This window comes from Salmo salar, chromosome ssa26 (genome assembly GCF_905237065.1).
Source record: "Salmo salar chromosome ssa26, Ssal_v3.1, whole genome shotgun sequence".
Lineage (NCBI taxonomy): Eukaryota > Metazoa > Chordata > Actinopteri > Salmoniformes > Salmonidae > Salmo > Salmo salar.
In genome coordinates, this window is record NC_059467.1 from 50926180 (window position 1) to 50948679 (window position 22500).

Genomic DNA, 22500 nt, shown 5'->3' on the forward strand with positions numbered 1-22500 from the left:
CTAGAGGTAGAGACCGGGCTAGAGGTAGAGACCGGGCTAGAGGTATAGACCGGGCTAGAGGTATAGACCGGGCTAGAGGTATAGACCGGGCTAGAGGTATAGACCAGCATCCCTGTGGCCCATGCCTCAAAGAATTGAGGCTGTTCTGAGGGAGAAAGGGGGTTGCAACTCAATATTAGGAAGGTGTACATTCAGTGTATAACAAAATCAGTAGATATGTCCCCACCTTGAAGTATTCCACTTTGAGAAGGTCGGCACCTGACTCCACAGAGGAACTGATCAGACACAGTGGTTCACCGTTGGAATCTATAAAACAGTCAAATGAAAATCAATGGCATTCTGATTCACCAACTAGAACACTGGGATGGATTGTATTCCTAACAGGAATGTCAGACCAGTTTAAATCCTGGTAACTATTGTATTCCTAACAGGAATGTCAGACCAGTTTAAATCCTGGTAACTATTGTATTCCTAACAGGAATGTCAGACCAGTTTAAATCCTGGTAACTATTGTATTCCTAACAGGAATGTCAGACCAGTTTAAATCCTGGTAACTATTGTATTCCTAACAGGAATGTCGGACCAGTTTAAATCCTGGTAACTATTGTATTCCTAACAGGAATGTCAGACCAGTTTAAATCCTGGTAACTATTGTATTCCTAACAGGAATGTCAGACCAGTTTAAATCCTGGTAACTATTGTATTCCTAACAGGAATGTCAGACCAGTTTAAATCCTGGTAACTATTGTATTACCTAACAGGAATGTCGGACCAGTTTAAATCCTGGTAACTATTGTATTCCTAACAGGAATGTCAGACCAGTTTAAATCCTGGTAACTATTGTATTCCTAACAGGAATGTCAGACCAGTTTAAATCCTGGTAACTATTGTATTCCTAACAGGAATGTTAGACCAGTTTAAATCCTGGTAACTATTGTATTCCTAACAGGAATGTTAGACCAGTTTAAATCCTGGTAACTATTGTATTCCTAACAGGAATGTCAGACCAGTTTAAATCCTGGTAACTATTGTATTCCTAACAGGAATGTCAGACCAGTTTAAATCCTGGTAACTATTGTATTCCTAACAGGAATGTCAGACCAGTTTAAATCCTGGTAACTATTGTATTCCTAACAGGAATGTCAGACCAGTTTAAAATCCTGGTAACTATTGTATTCCTAACAGGAATGTCAGACCAGTTTAAATCCTGGTAACTATTGTATTCCTAACAGGAATGTCAGACCAGTTTAAATCCTGGTAATTATTGTATTCCTAACAGGAATGTCAGACCAGTTTAAATCCTGGTAACTATTGTATTCCTAACAGGAATGTCAGACCAGTTTAAAATCCTGGTAACTATTGTATTCCTAACAGGAATGTCAGACCAGTTTAAATCCTGGTAACTATTGTATTCCTAACAGGAATGTCAGACCAGTTTAATCCTGGTAACTATTGTATTCCTAACAGGAATGTCAGACCAGTTTAAATCCTGGTAACTATGGTTGTGGGCCACCATGTCATATGAACGATCATATTCAACATGATAAAGTTTAGCCTACACAACATGACACCTCGACAGGCTAAAGCCACAGACCTGAGAACTCCAGGCACTTCATGGAGATTTTCTTGATGTACGTTGTGGCCACCATGTCGTACTTCCTGACATTGGTGTGGATGCCCAGCTGGGCTACGTGGAGAACCAGGAACGGACTCTCCTTCTGATCTGACCTGGACTTCTTCAGCTTCAGAACCACCTGATGGAGAGATACAACCATATTTAGTCTGCCTTTATTTAACCAGGTTAGTTAGTTAGTTAACAACACATTCCATTTTGCAATAATGACCTGACCAGATCTTGGTAATAGACGATGAAGGAGATGTGAAGGAGTAGAAGGAGTAAAATTGGATGGATATGAGAGTGACCAGTTTAAACTGCATCAACATCCAACTGTACAAAGAGCCATTTTATTTCCCTTGGTGCTTCGGTACAGTACTAAAGTTACAGCATATGGACCACTGTGTATATTAGCCAGCTAATAAAAGCACAACGGACCACTGTGTTAATTAGCCAGCTAATAAAAGCACAACGGCCCACTGTGTTAATTAGCCAGCTAATAAAAGCAGAACAGACCACTGTGTTAATTAGCCAGCTAATAAAAGCACAACGGACCACTGTGTTAATTAGCCAGCTAATAAAAGCACAACGGCCCACTGTGTTAATTAGCCAGCTAATAAAAGCACAACGGACCACTGTGTTAATTAGCCAGCTAATAAAAGCAGAACAGACCACTGTGTTTAGGTCGGTAGATAGCTACCTCCTTAATCTCCAGGTTGAGCAGCATATTGACGATGTTTTCCCCCAGTCCTCCTCCATTGGTGACCGCAGCAGTCTGTAGTCCTCCAGCCTCCACAGGTAGACATCCCACCTCATTCACCTCCAGCTGGTGCCGCTCAGCCTGCTCTGCCTTGTCTAGACATTACCAGCAAAGACATTATCATCTGTTCAATACACATTATCTCTAGTAATACACGCTCATCTGTTTTGCCATCTCTGCTGTGTCTGGCAAATATTACAGATTCAAAAACTTTATTGTTCAATCTTGTGGAACGGAAATTCATATTCAGGGTTTACATGCAATACGTCATCAATTAGCCTGGTTCTAGATCAGTTAAACATTTTTATTTAACCTTTATTTAACTAGGCAAGTCAGTTAAAAACAAATTGTTATTTTCAATGACAGCCTAGGAACAGTGGGTTAACTGCCTTGTTCAGGGGGCAGAAGGACAGATTTTTACCTTGTCAGTTCGGGGATTCGATCTAGTGACCTTTACGGTTACTGGCGCCAACGCTCTAACCACTAGGCTACCTGCTGGTTACTGACCCAATGCTCTAACCACTAGGCTACCTGCTGTTTACTGGCCCAACGCTCTAACCACTAGGCTACCTGCTGGTTACTGGTCCAACGCTCTAACCACTAGGCTACCTGCTGGTTACTGGCCCAGCGCTCTAACCACTAGGCTACCTGCTGACTTGATTAGTGTAGTGTTAGTGTTAGGTAGCCAGCTACATAGTTGTCTTTGCTGTCTCTGTATCTAAGATAATTGAGTAGTTTAGAGTAATTATCGAGGTGAGCTAGCCAGCTGCGACACCAGACTTAGTCAACACACCTAGTCATCATTAACCCACTGCTAGCTAGCCAACCGTTACCGACTAGCAGCGCTGTAGATACTAATACTTTACAACGGAACGATTTGACTAGTGCAGTGTTAGCTAGCTAGCTACATAGTTGTCTTTGTCATAGCTTGATAATTGTGTAGTTTAGTAATTATCGAGGTTAGCTAGCCAGCTATTTCCGTCCCCCGCGACGCCATTTTTCCTAACCCAGCCAACCATTACCGACGAGCAGCATTGTAGAAACTAAATACATTACAAAGGAACGTCTTGATTAGTGTTATGTTAGCTAGCTAGCTACAAAGCTACAAAGTTGCTTTGTATCATGACAAGGTGTAGTACTGAAACTATCGAGGTTACCTAGCCAGCTACACGTTCAAAGTCAACAACGTAGCCACTGCTAGCTAGCCTACTCCACCAGCCAGCAGTACTGTATCATTTTCGTCATTTTAGTCAATAAGATTTTTGCAACGTAAGCTTAACTTTCTGAGCATTCGAGACGTGTAGTCCACTTGTCATTCCAATCTCCTTTGCATTAGCGTAGCCTCTTCTGTAGCTTGTCAACTATGTGTCTGTCTATCCCTGTTCTCTCCCCTCTGCACAGGCCATACAAACGCTCCACACCGCGTGGCCGCTGCCACTCTAACCTGGTGGTCCCAGCGCGCACGACCCACGTGGAGTTCCAGGTCTCCGGCAGCCTCTGGAATTGCCGGTCTGCGGCCAACAAGGCTGAGTTCATCTCAGCCTATGCTACCCTCCAGTCCCTAGACTTCCTGGCGCTGACGGAAACATGGATCACCACAGATAACACTGCTACTCCTACTGCTCTCTCCTCGTCTGCCCACGTGTTCTCGCATACCCCTAGAGCATCGAGCCAGCGGGGTGGTGGCACTGGAATCCTCATCTCTCCCAAGTGGACATTCTCTCTTTCTCCCCTGACCCATCTGTCTATCTCCTCATTTGAATTCCATGCTGTCACAGTTACCAGCCCTTTCAAGCTTAACATCCTTATCATTTATCGCCCTCCATGTTCCCTTGGAGAGTTCATCAATGAGCTTGACGCCTTGATAAGTTCTTTTCCTGAGGATGGCTCACCTCTCACAGTTCTGGGTGACTTTAACCTCCCCACGTCTACCTTTGACTCATTCCTCTCTGCCTCCTTCTTTCCACTCCTCTCCTCTTTTGACCTCACCCTCTCACCTTCCCCCCCTACTCACAAGGCAGGCAATACACTTGACCTCATCTTTACTAGATGCTGTTCTTCCACTAATCTCATTGCAACTCCCCTCCAAGTCTCCGACCACTACCTTGTATCCTTTTCCCTCTCGCTCTCATCCAACACTTCTCACTCTGCCCCTACCCGGATGGTATTGCGCCGTCCCAACCTTCGCTCTCTCTCTCCCGCTACTCTCTCCTCTTCCATCCTATCATCTCTTCCCTCTGCTCAAACCTTCTCCAACCTATCTCCTGATTCTGCCCCCTCAACCCTCCTCTCCTCCCTCTCTGCATCCTTTGATTTCCTCTGTCCCCTATCCTCCAGGCCGGCTCGGTCCTCCCCTCCTGCTCCGTGGTTCGACGACTCACTGCGAGCTCACAGAACAGGGCTCCGGGCAGCCGAGCGGAAATGGAGGAAAACTCGCCTCCCTGCGGACCTGGCATCCTTTCACTCCCTCCGCTCTACATTTTCCTCTTCTGTCTCTGCTGCTAAAGCCACTTTCTACCACTCTAAACTCCAAGCATCTGCCTCTAACCCTAGGAAGCTCTTTGCCACCTTCTCCTCCCTCCTGAATCCTCCTCCCCCTCCCCCCCCCCTCCTCCCTCTCTTTCTCCCCTCTCTCTCCAGATGAAATCTCGCGTCTTGTGACGGCCGGCCGCCCAACAACCTGCCCACTTGACCCTATCCCCTCCTCTCTTCTCCAGACCATTTCCGGAGACCTTCTCCCCTACCTCACCTCGCTCATCAACTCATCCTTGACCGCTGGCTACGTCCCTTCCGTCTTCAAGAGAGCGAGAGTTGCACCCCTTCTGAAAAAACCTACACTCGATCCCTCCGATGTCAACAACTACAGACCAGTATCCCTTCTTTCTTTTCTCTCCAAAACTCTTGAACGTGCTGTCCTTGGCCAGCTCTCTTGCTATCTCTCTCAGAATGACCTTCTTGATCCTAATCAGTCAGGTTTCAAGACTGGGCATTCAACTGCGACTGCTCTTCTCTGTGTCACGGAGGCTCTCCGCACTGCTAAAGCTAACTCTCTCTCCTCTGCTCTCATCCTTCTAGACCTATCTGCTGCCTTTGATACTGTGAACCATCAGATCCTCCTCTCCACCCTCTCCGAGCTGGGCATCTCCGGCGCGGCCCACGCTTGGATTGCGTCCTACCTGACAGGTCGCTCCTACCAGGTGGCGTGGCGAGAATCTGTCTCCGCACCACGTGCTCTCACCACTGGTGTCCCCCAGGGCTCTGTTCTAGGCCCTCTCCTATTCTCGCTATACACCAAGTCACTTGGCTCTGTCATATCCTCACATGGTCTCTCATATCATTGCTATGCAGATGACACACAATTCATCTTCTCCTTTGCCCCTTCTGACAACCAGGTGGCGAATCGCATCTCTGCATGTCTGGCAGACATATCAGTGTGGATGACGGATCACCACCTCAAGCTGAACCTCGGCAAGATGGAGCTGCTCTTCCTCCCGGGGAAGGACTGCCCGTTCCATGATCTCGCCATCACGGTTGACAACTCCCTTGTGTCCTCCTCCCAGAGTGCTAAGAGCCTCGGCGTGACCCTGGACAACACCCTGTCGTTCTCCACTAACATCAAGGCGGTGAACCGATCCTGTAGGTTCATGCTCTACAACATTCGCAGAGTACGACCCTGCCTCACACAGGAAGCGGCGCAGGTCCTAATCCAGGCACTTGTCATCTCCCGTCTGGATTACTGCAACTCGCTGTTGGCTGGGCTCCCGGCCTGTGCCATTAAACCCCTACAACTCATCCAGAACGCCGCAGCCCGTCTGGTGTTCAACCTTACCAAGTTCTCTCACGTCACCCCGCTCCTCCGCTCTCTCCACTGGCTTCCAGTTGAAGCTCGCATCCGCTACAAGACCATGGTGCTTGCCTACGGAGCTGTGAGGGGAACGGCACCTCCGTACCTTCAGGCTCTGATCAGGCCCTACACCCAAACAAGGGCACTGCGTTCATCCACCTCTGGCCTGCTCGCCTCCCTACCTCTGAGGAAGCACAGTTCCCGCTCAGCCCAGTCAAAACTGTTCGCTACTCTGGCACCCCAATGGTGGAACAAGCTCCCTCACGACGCCAGGACAGCGGAGTCAATCACCACCTTCCGGAGACACCTGAAACCCCACCTCTTTAAGGAATACCTGGGATAGGATAAAGTAATCCTTCTAACCCCCCCCCCCCTTAAAATATTTAGATGCACTATTGTAAAGTGGTTGTTCCACTGGATATTATAAGGTGAATGCACCAATTTGTAAGTCGCTCTGGATAAGAGCGTCTGCTAAATGACTTAAATGTAATGTAAATGGTTACTGGCCCAACGCTCGAACCACTAGGCTACCTGCTGGTTACTTGCCCAAAGCTCTAACCACTAGGCTACCTGCTGGTTACTGGCCCAACGCTCTAACCACTAGGCTACCTGCTGGTTACTGGTCCAACGCTCTAACCACTAGGCTACCTGCTGGTTACTGGCCCAACGCTCTAACCACTAGGCTACCTGCTGGTTACTGGTCCAACGCTCTAACCACTAGGCTACCTGCTGGTTACTGGCGCCAACGCTCTAACCACTAGGCTACCTGCTGGTTACTGGCCCAACGCTCTAACCACTAGTCTACCTGCTGGTTACTGGCCCAACGCTCTAACCACTAGGCTACCTGCTGGTTACTGGCCCAACGCTCTAACCACTAGGCTACCTGCTGGTTACTGGCCCAACGCTCTAACCACTAGGCTACCTGCTGGTTACTGGCCCAACGCTCTAACCACTAGGCTACCTGCTGGTTACTGGCCCAACGCTCTAACCACTAGGCTACCTGCTGGTTACTGGCCCAACGCTCTAACCACTAGGCTACCTGCTGGTTACTGGCCCAACGCTCTAACCACTAGGTTACCTGCTGGTTACTGACCCAACGCTCTAACCACTAGGCTACCTGCTGGTTACTGGCCCAACGCTCTAACCACTAGGCTACCTGCCGCCCTGAATGCTGGTTATTGCATCATACGAGTTGTCAGGACAAACTGATCTGGGATCAGTGTAACTATCCACTTTCAGTTAATTTGATTCTGCTTATCAAAAGCTGTCCTTCTGGAATGGTTACAGCACAGAAATATAATGAATAGAATGGGAATGGATCCTCTAACCCTGGCAATTTGACTGGTAAACACATGGGTACACTTCCTGCTTTTACGTTCTGCTTTGCTCCTACGGGTACAACCACAATGGCCGCCAGTCCACCCATTATAACACCCCTCTGTTCCATTCATTCTAGTTCTACGGCTTACAGTCTCTTTAGGGCCAGGAGTGACAATAAGATGAAGTGACCAGGAAAAACTCCATGCCCTAGTTACAGTGTGTAAGTCACTATGATCTACCTCCAGGCCCTAGTTACAGTGTGTCTGGTGTGTAAGTCACTATGACCTACCTTGGGCTACTTGTTTCTTAACATCCATGATGTGCTCCTTGCTGCCCTCTCCGATGTTCTCCCCCAGTATCTTCATCAGAACACCAAAGTCCTCCTGACCTAGAGCCATCTGGAGGGAGGACATTAAAAAGACAGAACACATCTTATTTATAAAACTAGATCCCATTGAGATCATTTACATTACATTTTAGTCATTTAGCAGACGCTCTTGTCCAGAGCGACTTACAGTAGTGAATGCATACATTTCATACAATTTCATACATTTTTTTTTTTTTTCTGTGCTGGCCCCCCGTGGGAATCGAACCCACAACCCTGGCGTTGCAAACACCATGCTCTACCAACTGAGCTACAGGGAAGACATCTGTGTTACTAGGAAGATTTTGTTCTCCTACAAGGTAACTTCTGTATCCAGAAAACCACCAGCTGTCAGTGGAAGTGGAAAAAACTAGCTGAAAATAAATAAAATGGAAGATGTTCCTACATTCATAGACTTGAGGGTCTCCTTGGATCTGTACTCTAGGGTTAGGGTCTATGTTAGGGGGTTAGGGTCTATGTTAGGGGGTCAGGGTCAGTGTAGGGGGTCAGGGTCTATGTTAGGGGTCAGGGTCTATGTTAGGGGGTCAGGGTCTATGTTAGGGGGTCAGTGTTAGGGGGTCAGGGTCTATGTTAGGGGTCAGGGTCTATGTTAGGGGTCAGGGTCAATGTTAGGGGGTCAGTGTTAGGGGGGTCAGTGTAGGGGGTCAGGGTCTATGTTAGGGGTCAGGGTCAATGTTAGGGGGTCAGTGTTAGGGGGTCAGTGTAGGGGGTCAGGGTCTATGTTAGGGGTTAGGGTCTATGTTAGGGGGTCAGGGTCTATGTTAGGGGTCAGGGTCAATGTTAGGGGTCAGGGTCAATGTTAGGGGGTCAGGGTCAATGTTAGGGGGTCAGGGTCAATGTTAGGGGTCAGGGTCTATGTTAGGGGGTCAGGTTCAGTGTTAGGGGGTCAGGGTCAATGTTAGGGGGTCAGGGTCTATGTTAGGGGGTCAGTGTTAGGGGGTCAGTGTAGGGGGTCAGGGTCTATGTTAGGGGGTCAGGGTCTATGTTAGGGGGTCAGTGTTAGGGGGTCAGTGTTAAGGGGTTCAGGGTTAGGGGTCAGGATTAGAGGGTCAGGGTTAGTGTTAGGGGTCAGTGTTAGGGGGTTAGTATTATGGGGTCAGGGTTAGGGGTTAGGGTCTATGTTAGGGGTCAGGGTCAATGTTAGGGGTCAGGGTTAAGGGGTTCAGTGTAGGGGTCAGGGTTAGGGTCACTGTCAGGGGGTCAGTGTTAGGGGTCAGTGTTAAGGGGTTCAGGGTTAGGGGGTCAGGGTTAGGGGTCAGGGTTAGTGTTAGGGGGTCAGTAGTAGGGGGTTAGTATTAGGGGTCAGGGTCAGGGGGTCAGGGTTAGGGGGTCAGGGTTAGTGTTAGGGGGTTAGTATTAGGGGTCAGGGTTAGAGGGTCAGGGTTAGGGGGTCAGTGTTAGGGGGTCAGGGTCAGTGTTAGGGGTCAGGTTCAGGGTTAGGGGGTCAGGGTAGGGGGTCAGTGTTAGGGGGTCAGGGTCAGGGTTAGGGGGTCAGGGTTAGGGGGTCAGGGTCAGGGTTAGGGGGTCAGGTTTAGGGGGTCAGGGTCAGTGTTAGGGGTCAGTGTTAGGGGGTTAGTATTAGGGGGTCAGGGTCAGTGTTAGGGGGTCAGGATTAGGGGGTCAGGATTAGGGGGTCAGTAAACCTACATTCATGGACTTGAGCATTCCTTGAACCTCTACTCCAGGGATCTTGTTGTACCAGGAAGAGGCCAGGTTCCGTTTGACCAGAAGCTCTAAATTGATTGGCTGAAGGATCTCAATGTCTGTCTGTGGGGAGCCTTGTTTCAGCGTGGTCCTATGGAGAGACAAATAAAGTGGGATTACCCAATCAGAGGACACACACACTTCAAATGAGTACGCTAACAATCTGGCTCCACGCACGCGCACGCACACACACACACACACACACACACACACACACACACACACACCAAGCAGTATGTCCTATTTTAATCTCCTCTAATACCTGGACAGTTTGAGCTGAGTGAGCTTAACATCCATCTCTTCTAATACCTGGACAGTTTGAGCTGAGTGAGTTTAACATCCATCTCCTCTAATACCTGGACAGTTTGAGCTGAGTGAGCTTAACATCCATCTCCTCTAATACCTGGACAGTTTGAGCTGAGTGAGATTAACATCCATCTCCTCTAATACCTGGACAGTTTGAGCTGAGTGAGCTTAACATCCATCTCCTCTAATACCTGGACAGTTTGAGCTGAGTGAGATTAACATCCATCTCCTCTAATACCTGGACAGTTTGAGCTGAGTGAGCTTAACATCCATCTCCTCTAATACCTGGACAGTTTGAGCTGAGTGAGCTTAACATCCATCTCCTCTAATACCTGGACAGTTTGAGCTGAGTGAGTTTAACATCCATCTCCTCTAATACCTGGACAGTTTGAGCTGAGTGAGTTTAACATCCATCTCCTCTAATACCTGGACAGTTTGAGCTGAGTGAGCTTAACATCCATCTCCTCTAATACCTGGACAGTTTGAGCTGAGTGAGTTTAACATCCATCTCCTCTAATACCTGGACAGTTTGAGCTGAGTGAGTTTAACATCCATCTCCTCTAATACCTGGACAGTTTGAGCTGAGTGAGCTTAACATCCATCTCCTCTAATACCTGGACAGTTTGAGCTGAGTGAGCTTAACATCCATCTCCTCTAATACCTGGACAGTTTGAGCTGAGTGAGCTTAACATCCATCTCCTCTAATACCTGGACAGTTTGAGCTGAGTGAGATTAACATCCATCTCCTCTAATACCTGGACAGTTTGAGCTGAGTGAGATTAACATCCATCTCCTCTAATACCTGGACAGTTTGAGCTGAGTGAGCTTAACATCCATCTCCTCTAATACCTGGACAGTTTGAGCTGAGTGAGCTTAACATCCATCTCCTCTAATACCTGGACAGTTTGAGCTGAGTGAGCTTAACATCCATCTCCTCTAATACCTGGACAGTTTGAGCTGAGTGAGATTAACATCCATCTCCTCTAATACCTGGACAGTTTGAGCTGAGTGAGCTTAACATCCATCTCCTCTAATACCTGGACAGTTTGAGCTGAGTGAGCTTAACATCCATCTCCTCTAATACCTGGACAGTTTGAGCTGAGTGAGCTTAACATCCATCTCCTCTAATACCTGGACAGTTTGAGCTGAGTGAGATTAACATCCATCTCCTCTAATACCTGGACAGTTTGAGCTGAGTGAGCTTAACATCCATCTCCTCTAATACCTGGACAGTTTGAGCTGAGTGAGCTTAACATCCATCTCCTCTAATACCTGGACAGTTTGAGCTGAGTGAGCTTAACATCCATCTCCTCTAATACCTGGACAGTTTGAGCTGAGTGAGCTTAACATCCATCTCCTCTAATACCTGGACAGTTTGAGCTGAGTGAGTTTAACATCCATCTCCTCTAATACCTGGACAGTTTGAGCTGAGTGAGCTTAACATCCATCTCCTCTAATACCTGGACAGTTTGAGCTGAGTGAGCTTAACATCCATCTCCTCTAATACCTGGACAGTTTGAGCTGAGTGAGCTTAACATCCATCTCCTCTAATACCTGGACAGTTTGAGCTGAGTGAGATTAACATCCATCTCCTCTAATACCTGGACAGTTTGAGCTGAGTGAGCTTAACATCCATCTCCTCTAATACCTGGACAGTTTGAGCTGAGTAAGCTTAACATCCATCTCCTCTAATACCTGGACAGTTTGAGCTGAGTGAGTTTAACATCCATCTCCTCTAATACCTGGACAGTTTGAGCTGAGTGAGCTTAACATCCATCTCCTCTAATACCTGGACAGTTTGAGCTGAGTGAGTTTAACATCCATCTCCTCTAATACCTGGACAGTTTGAGCTGAGTGAGCTTAACATCCATCGTGTCCAACACAGCGGGGAGCAGGAACCCTTCAGCTGACATCAGACTGAAGCTGTTTCCCACGGTGATGAGCCCCAGGTCCACCACAAACGCATTGTGTGAGGTGGAGGACTGGGGGATGATGATGAGAGGAGCCTTCAGCCTGATGTCCATGGAGAGACGGAAGCTCTTCTGGGCGAAGTCTCTGACGCTGGAGGCTGCCTTCTCTGCTGCCTGGGCCGTGGCCGCACTCACCGCCTCTTTGGCTGTCTGGAAGTTATCCAGAAACGTCTGGGGGACGAAGACCGAGACCATGAAGACACTAATACAGCAGGACAGACATGCCGAGGTTCTGTACAGTAGTCTAATGTCAGCCATGGTAAAGGAACAATGACAGGGGATGTTATATGTTATACATAACAAATGTGAAACTAGGTGATGCAAATGTGTAACCTTAAAACACTGTTTAGTGGAAGTGAATTCACAAAGACAGAGGGAAGGTGAACAACAGATGGAAGGATTGAAAATGCAGGAGGATACAGTACGCCGTTATAAGAGGTTTTATAAAAATGGCAGTTGAGTGAGATTTGCGTAGCACTTGAAATGAGGAGCGAGTCGGGTTGTGACGTTGTGCATGAAAAACATTCCTATTTTTCCCGTGCGACGACAGACCATTCCACAAAGTTCAGAGAGATTTCTAAAAGGGCCAATGAGATTTAGAAACAGGAGCAAGAGCCTTTACATAGAAAGAGACAAGGCTATTGACATGTAATCAAGACCGGAGCATCCTTTCAACTGGAAAACAGACCAATCAAATACTTTACCACACCGCGTCATCAACAACAGTTTTTACATACAGCATGTCCACAGAGAAATATGTTCAGTCAAGATGGACATGCCATACATCCCAACAAATCACACATCAAGCTATAGTAACTATGATGTCTCTTCTTCTCTTTATAAATATATCTTTCATCAAGCTATAGTAACTATGATCTCTCTTCTTCTCTTTATAAATATATCTTTCATCAAGCTATAGTAACTATGCTGTCTCTTCTTCTCTTTATAAATATATCTTTCATCAAGCTATAGTAACTATGATGTCTCTTCTTCTCTTTATAAATATATCTTTCATCAAGCTATAGTAACTATGCTGTCTCTTCTTCTCTTTATAAATATATCTTTCATCAAGCTGTCTCTTCTTCTCTTTATAAATATATCTTTCATCAAGCTATAGTAACTATGATGTCTCTTCTTCTCTTTATAAATATATCTTTCATCAAGCTATAGTAACTATGATCTCTCTTCTTCTCTTTATAAATATATCTTTCATCAAGCTATAGTAACTATGCTGTCTCTTCTTCTCTTTATAAATATATCTTTCATCAAGCTATAGTAACTATGCTGTCTCTTCTTCTCTTTATAAATATATCTTTCATCAAGCTGTCTCTTCTTCTCTTTATAAATATATCTTTCATCAAGCTATAGTAACTATGCTGTCTCTTCTTCTCTTTATAAATATATCTTTCATCAAGCTATAGTAACTATGCTGTCTCTTCTTCTCTTTATAAATATATCTTTCATCAAGCTATAGTAACTATGATCTCTCTTCTTCTCTTTATAAATATATCTTTCATCAAGCTATAGTAACTATGATGTCTCTTCTTCTCTTTATAAATATATCTTTCATCAAGCTATAGTAACTATGATCTCTCTTCTTCTCTTTATAAATATATCTTTCATCAAGCTGTCTCTTCTTCTCTTTATAAATATATCTTTCATCAAGCTGTCTCTTCTCTTTATAAATATATCTTTCATCAAGAGAGGGGTCTGCTGTATTTCTTACCTAGAGATGAGAGTTATTAAAACACAGCTAGGACCCGAAACACCGACTACCTCTTGAAATACCACCTGACTGAATTACCGCTTCCCCTCTGCTTCCCCTCTGCTGCTTTCATGTTGGTATCTGCAAGGCAACTAGGTATCTGCATGGCAACTAGGTATCTGCATGGCAACTAGGTATCTGCATGGCAACTAGGTATCTGCATGGCAACTAGGAATGCTTTTCATTTGGATGGTTTCGCCCACACAACCATCGACTTAAAACACACAGGAGGAGTTGGAGGGAGTTGAGCTAGCCTGGACCCAGATCTGTTGGTGCTGTCTAACCTGGACCCAGATCTGTTGGTGCTGTCTAGCCTGGCCCCAGATCTGTTGGTGCCGTCTAGCCTGAACCCAAATCTGTTGGTGCCGTCTAGCCTGGACCCAGATCTGTTGGTGCTGTCTAGCCTGGACCCAGATCTGTTGGTGCTGTCAAAGCCTGGACCCAGATCTGTTGGTGCTGTCAAAGCCTGGACCCAGATCTGTTGGTGCTGTCAAAGCCTGGACCCAGATCTGTTGGTGCCGTCTAGCCTGGACCCAGATCTGTTGGTGCCGTCTAGCCTGAACCCAGATCTGTTGGTGCTGTCTAGCCTGGACCCAGATCTGTTGGTGATGTCTAGCCTGGACCCAGATCTGTTGGTGCTGTCAAAGCCTGGACCCAGATCTGTTGGTGCCGTCTAGCCTGGACCCAGATCTGTTGGTGCCGTCTAGCCTGAACCCAGATCTGTTGGTGCCGTCTAGCCTGGACCCAGATCTGTTGGTGCCGTCAAAGCCTGGACCCAGATCTGTTGGTGCTGTCAAAGCCTGGACCCAGATCTGTTGGTGCTGTCAAAGCCTGGACCCAGATCTGTTGGTGCTGTCAAAGCCTGGACCCAGATCTGTTGGTGCTGTCAAAGCCTGGACCCAGATCTGTTGGTGCTGTCAAAGCCTGGACCCAGATCTGTTGGTGCTGTCTAGCCTGGACCCAGATCTGTTGGTGCTGTCAAAGCCTGGACCCAGATCTGTTGGTGCTGTCAAAGCCTGGACCCAGATCTGTTGGTGCTGTCAAAGCCTGGACCCAGATCTGTTGGTGCTGTCTAGCCTGGACCCAGATCTGTTGGTGCTGTCAAAGCCTGGACCCAGATCTGTTGGTGCCGTCAAAGCCTGGACCCAGATCTGTTGGTGCTGTCAAAGCCTGGACCCAGATCTGTTGGTGCCGTCTAGCCTGAACCCAGATCTGTTGGTGCCGTCTAGCCTGGACCCAGATCTGTTGGTGCCGTCTAGCCTGGACCCAGATCTGTTGGTGCCGTCTAGCCTGGACCCAGATCTGTTGGTGCTGTCTTGCCAACTCCTATCTATGGACACGGTGACACCAAACATGACCATGGGAGTTGGCTACACAAAAACAGATCTGGGTTTGCACAAGCCCACTCGGTCACATAAGGGTTAAACGTTTCTGTGAGTAAAGTGTAAAACGTATAGGTTCTTAACAGGGTTGGGGGTCAATTCCATTTCAATTCATTGGAATTAACCCTGTGAGTAAGGCCCTAGGGCTAGGGCCCTAGCTTAAGGACAGGGTTAGGGCCCTAGCCCTGGTCCTTACTAGGGTCTAATTCCATGAATTGAAATGGAATTGCCCCAACCCTGTTAACCTCTAAGCTAGGGCCCTAACCCTGTCCTTAAGCTAGGGCCCTAACCCTGTCCTTAAGCTAGGGCCCTAACCCTGTCCTTAAGCTAGGGCCCTAACCCTGTCCTTAAAACTAGGGCCCTAACCCTGTCCTTAAAACTAGGGCCCTAACCCTGTCCTTAAAACTAGGGCCCTAACCCTGTCCTTAAGCTAGGGCCCTAACCCTGTCCTTAAGCTAGGGCCCTAACCCTGTCCTTAAGCTAGGGCCCTAACCCTGTCCTTAAGCTAGGGCCCTGACCCTGTCCTTAAGCTAGGGCCCTGACCCTGTCCTTAAGCTAGGGCCCTAACCCTGTCCTTAAACTAGGGCCCTGACCCGGTCCTTAAGCTAGGGCCCTAACCCTGTCCTTAAGCTAGGGCCCTAACCCTGTCCTTAAGCTAGGGCCCTAACCCTGTCCTTAAGCTAGGGCCCTGACCCTGTCCTTAAACTAGGGCCCTAACCCTGTCCTTAAGCTAGGGCCCTGACCCTGTCCTTAAACTAGGGCCCTGACCCTGTCCTTAAGCTAGGGCCCTAACCCTGTCCTTAAGCTAGGGCCCTAACCCTGTCCTTAAGCTAGGGCCCTGACCCTGTCCTTAAGCTAGGGCCCTAACCCTGTCCTTAAACTAGGGCCCTGACCCTGTCCTTAAGCTAGGGCCCTAACCCTGTCCTTAAGCTAGGGCCCTAACCCTGTCCTTAAGCTAGGGCCCTGACCCTGTCCTTAAGCTAGGGCCCTAACCCTGTCCTTAAGCTAGGGCCCTGACCCTGTCCTTAAACTAGGGCCCTGACCCTGTCCTTAAGCTAGGGCCCTAACCCTGTCCTTAAGCTAGGGCCCTAACCCTGTCCTTACACTAGGGCCCTGACCCTGTCTGCTAGGGCCCTAACCCTGTCCTTAAGCTAGGGCCCTAACCCTGTCCTTAAACTAGGGCCCTGACCCTGTCCTTAAGCTAGGGCCCTAACCCTGTCCTTAAACTAGGGCCCTAACCCTGTCCTTAAGCTAGGGCCCTAACCCTGTCCTTAAGCTAGGGCCCTGGGGCGTAAGGTAGTGGTTAACAGTGCTGTGGTGTCTGGGTGTGGTGAAGCTGCAAAGCAGAGGGTGAATGCTGTAGTTTAGTGGTGTGCTGCATGCCATAATCTGTAGTTTAGTGCTTTGCTGCATGCCATAATCTGTAGTTTAGTGCTATAGAGCATGCCATAAACTGTACCTCATAAGGAGAGGGATACTGAGGATACTGATAGCTATAAGAGGCCTGGAGAAAACACCACAGATTTACACATACTGAGGACAGTGATAGCTATAAGAGGCCTGGAGAAAACACCACAGATTTACACATACTGAGGACAGTGATAGCTATAAGAGGCCTGGAGAAAACACCACAGATTTACACATACTGAGGACAGTGATAGCTATAAGAGGCCTGGAGAAAACACCACAGATTTACACATACTGAGGACAGTGATAGCTATAAGAGGCCTGGAGAAAACACCACAGATTTACACATACTGAGGACAGTGATAGCTATAAGAGGCCTGGAGAAAACACCACAGATTTACACATACTGAGGACAGTGATAGCTATAAGAGGCCTGGAGAAAACACCACAGATTTACACATACTGAGGACAGTGATAGCTATAAGAGGCCTGGAGAAATTGAAAAAGAAAGAGTTCAGATACAGAAGATAAACAATTACATAACAGGATAAAGAGAAACAATAAAAGGAAACAGGCTGTCAGAAATTAAAATAATGTTTTAAGGTTTCCTGGTAACATGAAAGGGCTCAAATTGACCAAAACATCCTAATAACGTTCCCCTTGCAACATAAAGGGCTGGTTTCCTGGATCAAGATCAATCCTATTCCTGAACATGTTCAATAGAGAATCTCCATTGAAAGTACTTTTTAGTGGAGGAATAGGTTTAATCTGGGTGTAGGAAATTAGCACATAGCAAGATACATAGACATAACCCTCATACATATCTCTACATTTCCTAAATGAATGAGATAGGTAGTATTAAACCATGTCACATTCAGTGGTGAAGTTTATATCTCAACATGTCTCCCAGTTGGGACCAATTCCATTTCCATTCAGAAAGTAAACAACATTTGAATTCCATTTTTTTTTTAATCCTAATTGAAAAGCATTGAAGGTGATTGGAATTTCTGTGTACTTCCTGATTTGAAATGGAATTAAGCCCTACCCTGCTGTCAGCTCGATACCCATCCCTGATGTTCTCCTCACCAGTAGAGACATGAGGAACTTGTGCAGATAGACGATCTGGATGCAGCCCAGCCTCATGGTAACCTTCCCGTCCACCTTGGAGGTGTCCGAGTAACCTTCTCCCTCCGTAGCGCTGGGATACAGGGACATCTGAAAGCTGAACACCTCCTCGCCCACGAAGGACACCGCCTAACAGGATCACAGTATGATGATGATGATACAGCCTCCTTGTAATAAAACAGACTACATTACTACTAACTAGCCCTTCAGCTCACTAATGATGTGTAATGACAGAACATGGTGTAACTTCTGTCTGTACTAGTCAATAGTACCGGAAAAAATGAAACAGGTAGAGTTAACTGAGACAGGACCAACGCAATAATCCTTTTAAATCAAAAATCACCTTTTTGTGGATGGTTTTGGGGTCGACATCCAGCACAACTATGTCCCTGAGCCTGGCGAACACCGCTGTCTCTTTGGCCTGGACCAGCACTGACCCATCAATACCTGATGATAAATTAGTCAAGTCAAGTACACTCCCATCCACACAGTTAATACACTGTATGTAAATCAGTGTATTAAAAACAGAAAATAAATAAAATAAGTCTTCTTTCAGATGATTGGTCACAGGTCTTACCTTGTATTCTGATGTCAGCGATGTTCCGCCGGTCATCACAGACCTCCACACGGAATGAACCCAGCTGAGCAAACAGTTTGAAGTTGAACACATTGCCGTATTTTGCTCCTTTCGACACTGGAGGAGGAGAACAACGAAACGACATTTGAACAGAGTTAATACTAGTCTTTAATGGCCACATGTTGACCTACAGACACTAAATATAGTACAGTATATGATAGTATATCATAGTATGGTATAGTACGGTATATGATAGTATATCATAGTATGGTATAGTATGGTATATCAGTATGGTATAGTACGGTATATTATAGTATATCATAGTATGGTATAGTACATTATATTATGGTATAGTATGGTACAGTATATTATAGTATATCATAGTATGGTATAGTACATTATATTATGGTATAGTATGGTACAGTATATTATAGTACGGTATATTATATTATAATATGGTATATTATAGTATGGTATATTATAGTATGGTATAGTACATTATATTATGGTATAGTATAGTATGGTATATTATATTACATTATAGTATGGTATATCAGTATGGTACATTATAGTATGGTACAGTACGGTACATTATAGTATGGTATAGTACATTATATTATGGTATAGTATAGTATGGATAGTATGGTATAGTATATTACATCATAGTATGGTACAGTACGGTATATTATAGTATGGTATATTAAAGTATGGCATATGATAGTATGGTATATTAAAGTATAGAACAGTATATTATCTTATAGTATGGTATATTATAGTATGGTATATTAAAGTATAGAACAGTATGGTATATTATAGTATGGTATATTATAGTATGGTATATTAAAGTGTGGTATAGAACAGTATATTATATTATAGTATGGCATATTATAGTATAGAACAGTATGGTATATTATAGTATGGTATATTAAAGTATAGAACAGTATAATATATTATAGTATATTATAGTATGGTATATTAAAGCATGGTATAGCAGAGTATATTATATTATAGTATGGTATATTATAGTATGATATATTATAATATGGTATGTTAAAGTATAGAACAGTATGGTATATTATAGTATGGTATATTATAGTATGGTATATTAAAGCATGGTATAGCAGAGTATATTATATTATAGTATGGTATATTATAGTATGGTATGTTAAAGTATAGAACAGTATGGTATATTATAGTATGGTATATTATAATATGGTATGTTAAAGTATGGTATAGAACAGTATATTATTATAGTATTTTATATAATATAGTATGGTAAAGTATATTATGATATAATATGGTAAAGTACAGTATATTATATGATAGTATGGTATAGTATATTATAGTATGGTATAGTATATTATAATATGGTATAGTATTTATAGTATGGTATGGCACAGTACAGTATGTGATATTATAGTATATTATAGTATGGTATGTTATGTTATAGTATGGTACGGTATATTATAGTACAGTGTAGTATATTATAGTATAGTATATTATAGTATGGTATATTATAGTATGGTATAGTACAGAATATTATAGTATGGTATAGTACAGAATATTATAGTATGGTATAGTATAGTATGGTATAGAATATTATAGTACAGCATAGTATATTATAGTATAGTATGGTACAGTACAGTATATTATAGTACAGTACAGTATATTGAAGTATAGTATATTATAGCATAGCATAGCATAATGTATACCTGTCTTCCCATGTCCAGCCGTGTCCACCTGTTTCTTGGCCTCTCTGTCCTTGGAGGCTGTCAGCTCCTGGGGTACGGCTGTGTTCAGATAGTTGATGGTGGAGAGGAGCGCTTTGGTGTGGAGGAGAAAGTCTAGAGATGACAACTCCACCTGGAGATACAACCATTCATGTTAATACTGTACCGATACATATTAATATATAATCAATACTACTACAATTACTGAGTCACATGATGAATACAGATACCTACTACTAGGATCCTACTAGAACTACATCAATACAGATACCTACTACTAGAACTACATCAATACAGATACCTACTACTGGGATCCTACATCAATACAGATACCTACTACCAGGATCCTACTAGAACTACATCAATACAGATACCTACTACTAGGATCCTACTAGAACTACATCAATACAGATACCTACTACCAGGATCCTACTAGAACTACATCAATACAGATACCTACTACTAGGATCCTACTAGAACTACATCAATACAGATACCTACTACCAGGATCCTACTAGAACTACTGAGACACATCAATACAGATCCCTACTACTAGGATCCTACTAGAACTACATCAATACAGATACCTACTACTAGGATCCTACTAGAACTACTGAGAAACATCAATACAGATACCAACTACTAGGATCCTACTAGAACTACATCAATACAGATACCTACTACTGGGATCCTACATCAATACAGATACCTACTACCAGGATCCTACTAGAACTACATCAATACAGATACCTACTACTAGGATCCGACTAGAACTACATCAATACAGATACCTACTACTAGGATCCTACTAGAACTACATCAATACAGATACCTACTACCAGGATCCTACTAGAACTACTGAGAAACATCAATACAGATACCTACTACCAGGATCCTACTAGAACTACATCAATACAGATACCTACTACTAGGATCCTACTAGAACTACATCAATACAGATACCTACTACTAGGATCCTACTAGAACTACATCAATACAGATACCTACTACCAGGATCCTACTAGAACTACTGAGAAACATCAATACAGATACCTACTACTAGGATCCTACTAGAACTACATCAATACAGATACCTACTACTAGGATCCTACTAGAACTACATCAATACAGATACCTACTACCAGGATCCTACTAGAACTACATCAATTCAGATACCTACTACCAGGATCCTACTAGAACTACATCAATACAGATACCTACTACTAGGATCCTACTAGAACTACATCAATACAGATACCTACTACCAGGATCCTACTACAACTACATCAATACAGATACCTACTACTAGAACTACATCAATACAGATACCTACTAACAGGATCCTACTAGAACTACTGAGACACATCAATACAGATACCTACTACCAGGATCCTACTAGAACTACATCATCAATACCAATACCTACTACCAGGATCCTACTAGAACTACATCAATACAGATAACTACTACTAGAACTACATCAATACAGATACCTACTACTAGGATCCTACTAGAACTACATCAATACAGATACCTACTACTAGGATCCTACTAGAACTACATCAATACAGATACCTACTACCAGGATCCTACTACAACTACATCAATACAGATACCTACTACTAGAACTACATCAATACAGATACCTACTAACAGGATCCTACTAGAACTACTGAGACACATCAATACAGATACCTACTACCAGGATCCTACTAGAACTACATCAATACAGATACCTACTACCAGGATCCTACTAGAACTACATCAATACAGATAACTACTACTAGAACTACATCAATACAGATACCTACTACTAGGATCCTACTAGAACTACATCAATACAGATACCTACTACTAGGATCCTACTAGAACTACATCAATACAGATAACTACTACTAGAACTACATCAATACAGATACCTACTACTAGGATCCTACTAGAACTACATCAATACAGATAACTACTACTAGGATCCTACTAGAACTACATCAATACAGATACCTACTACCAGGATCCTACTAGAACTACTGAGACACATCAATACAGATACCTACTACTAGGATCCTACTAGAACTACATCAATACAGATACCTACTACTAGGATCCTACTAGAACTACATCAATACAGATACCTACTACTAGGATCCTACTAGAACTACATCAATACAGATACCTACTACCAGGATCCTACTAGAACTACATCAATACAGATACCTACTACTAGAACTACTGAGACACATCAATACAGATACCTACTACTAGGATCCTACTGGGGTCTGTAACCTGTAACCTATTCTCAGCCATCAACAAACACCTGTAACCTTTCGTCATCCATCTACAAACACCTGTAACCTTTTCTCAGCCCTCAACAAACACATGTAACCTTTTCTCAGCCCTCAACACCTGTAACCTTTTCTCAGCCCTCAACACCTGTAACCTTTTGTCATCCATCTACAAACACCTGTAACCTTTTGTCATCCATCAACAAACACATGTAACCTTTTCTCAGCCAACACCTGTAACCTTTTCTCAGCCCTCAACAAACACCTGTAACCTTTTGTCAGCCCTCAACAAATTACCTGTAACCTTTTCTCAGCCCTCAACAAACAC

The 22500-nt window shown here is 44.4% G+C and overlaps 1 protein-coding gene across 6 annotated transcripts in view; it reads right to left on the minus strand.

Moving 5' to 3' along the window:
- Positions 1-22500, minus strand: part of vps13c (vacuolar protein sorting 13 homolog C) — a 225915-nt gene that overhangs the window by 116542 nt on the left and 86873 nt on the right. For all 6 annotated transcript variants that reach the window (XM_045709067.1, XM_045709065.1, XM_045709066.1 and 3 more), the window contains 10 exons: positions 19873-20023; positions 18161-18277; positions 17927-18030; positions 17545-17712; positions 11771-12075; positions 9572-9719; positions 7829-7937; positions 2316-2470; positions 1595-1754; positions 227-306 (listed from right to left, as the gene is read on the minus strand). In XM_045709067.1, coding sequence (XP_045565023.1) covers positions 227-306; positions 1595-1754; positions 2316-2470; positions 7829-7937; positions 9572-9719; positions 11771-12075; positions 17545-17712; positions 17927-18030; positions 18161-18277; positions 19873-20023 — 1497 coding nt within the window. The remainder of the gene's footprint in view (positions 1-226; positions 307-1594; positions 1755-2315; positions 2471-7828; positions 7938-9571; positions 9720-11770; positions 12076-17544; positions 17713-17926; positions 18031-18160; positions 18278-19872; positions 20024-22500) is intronic.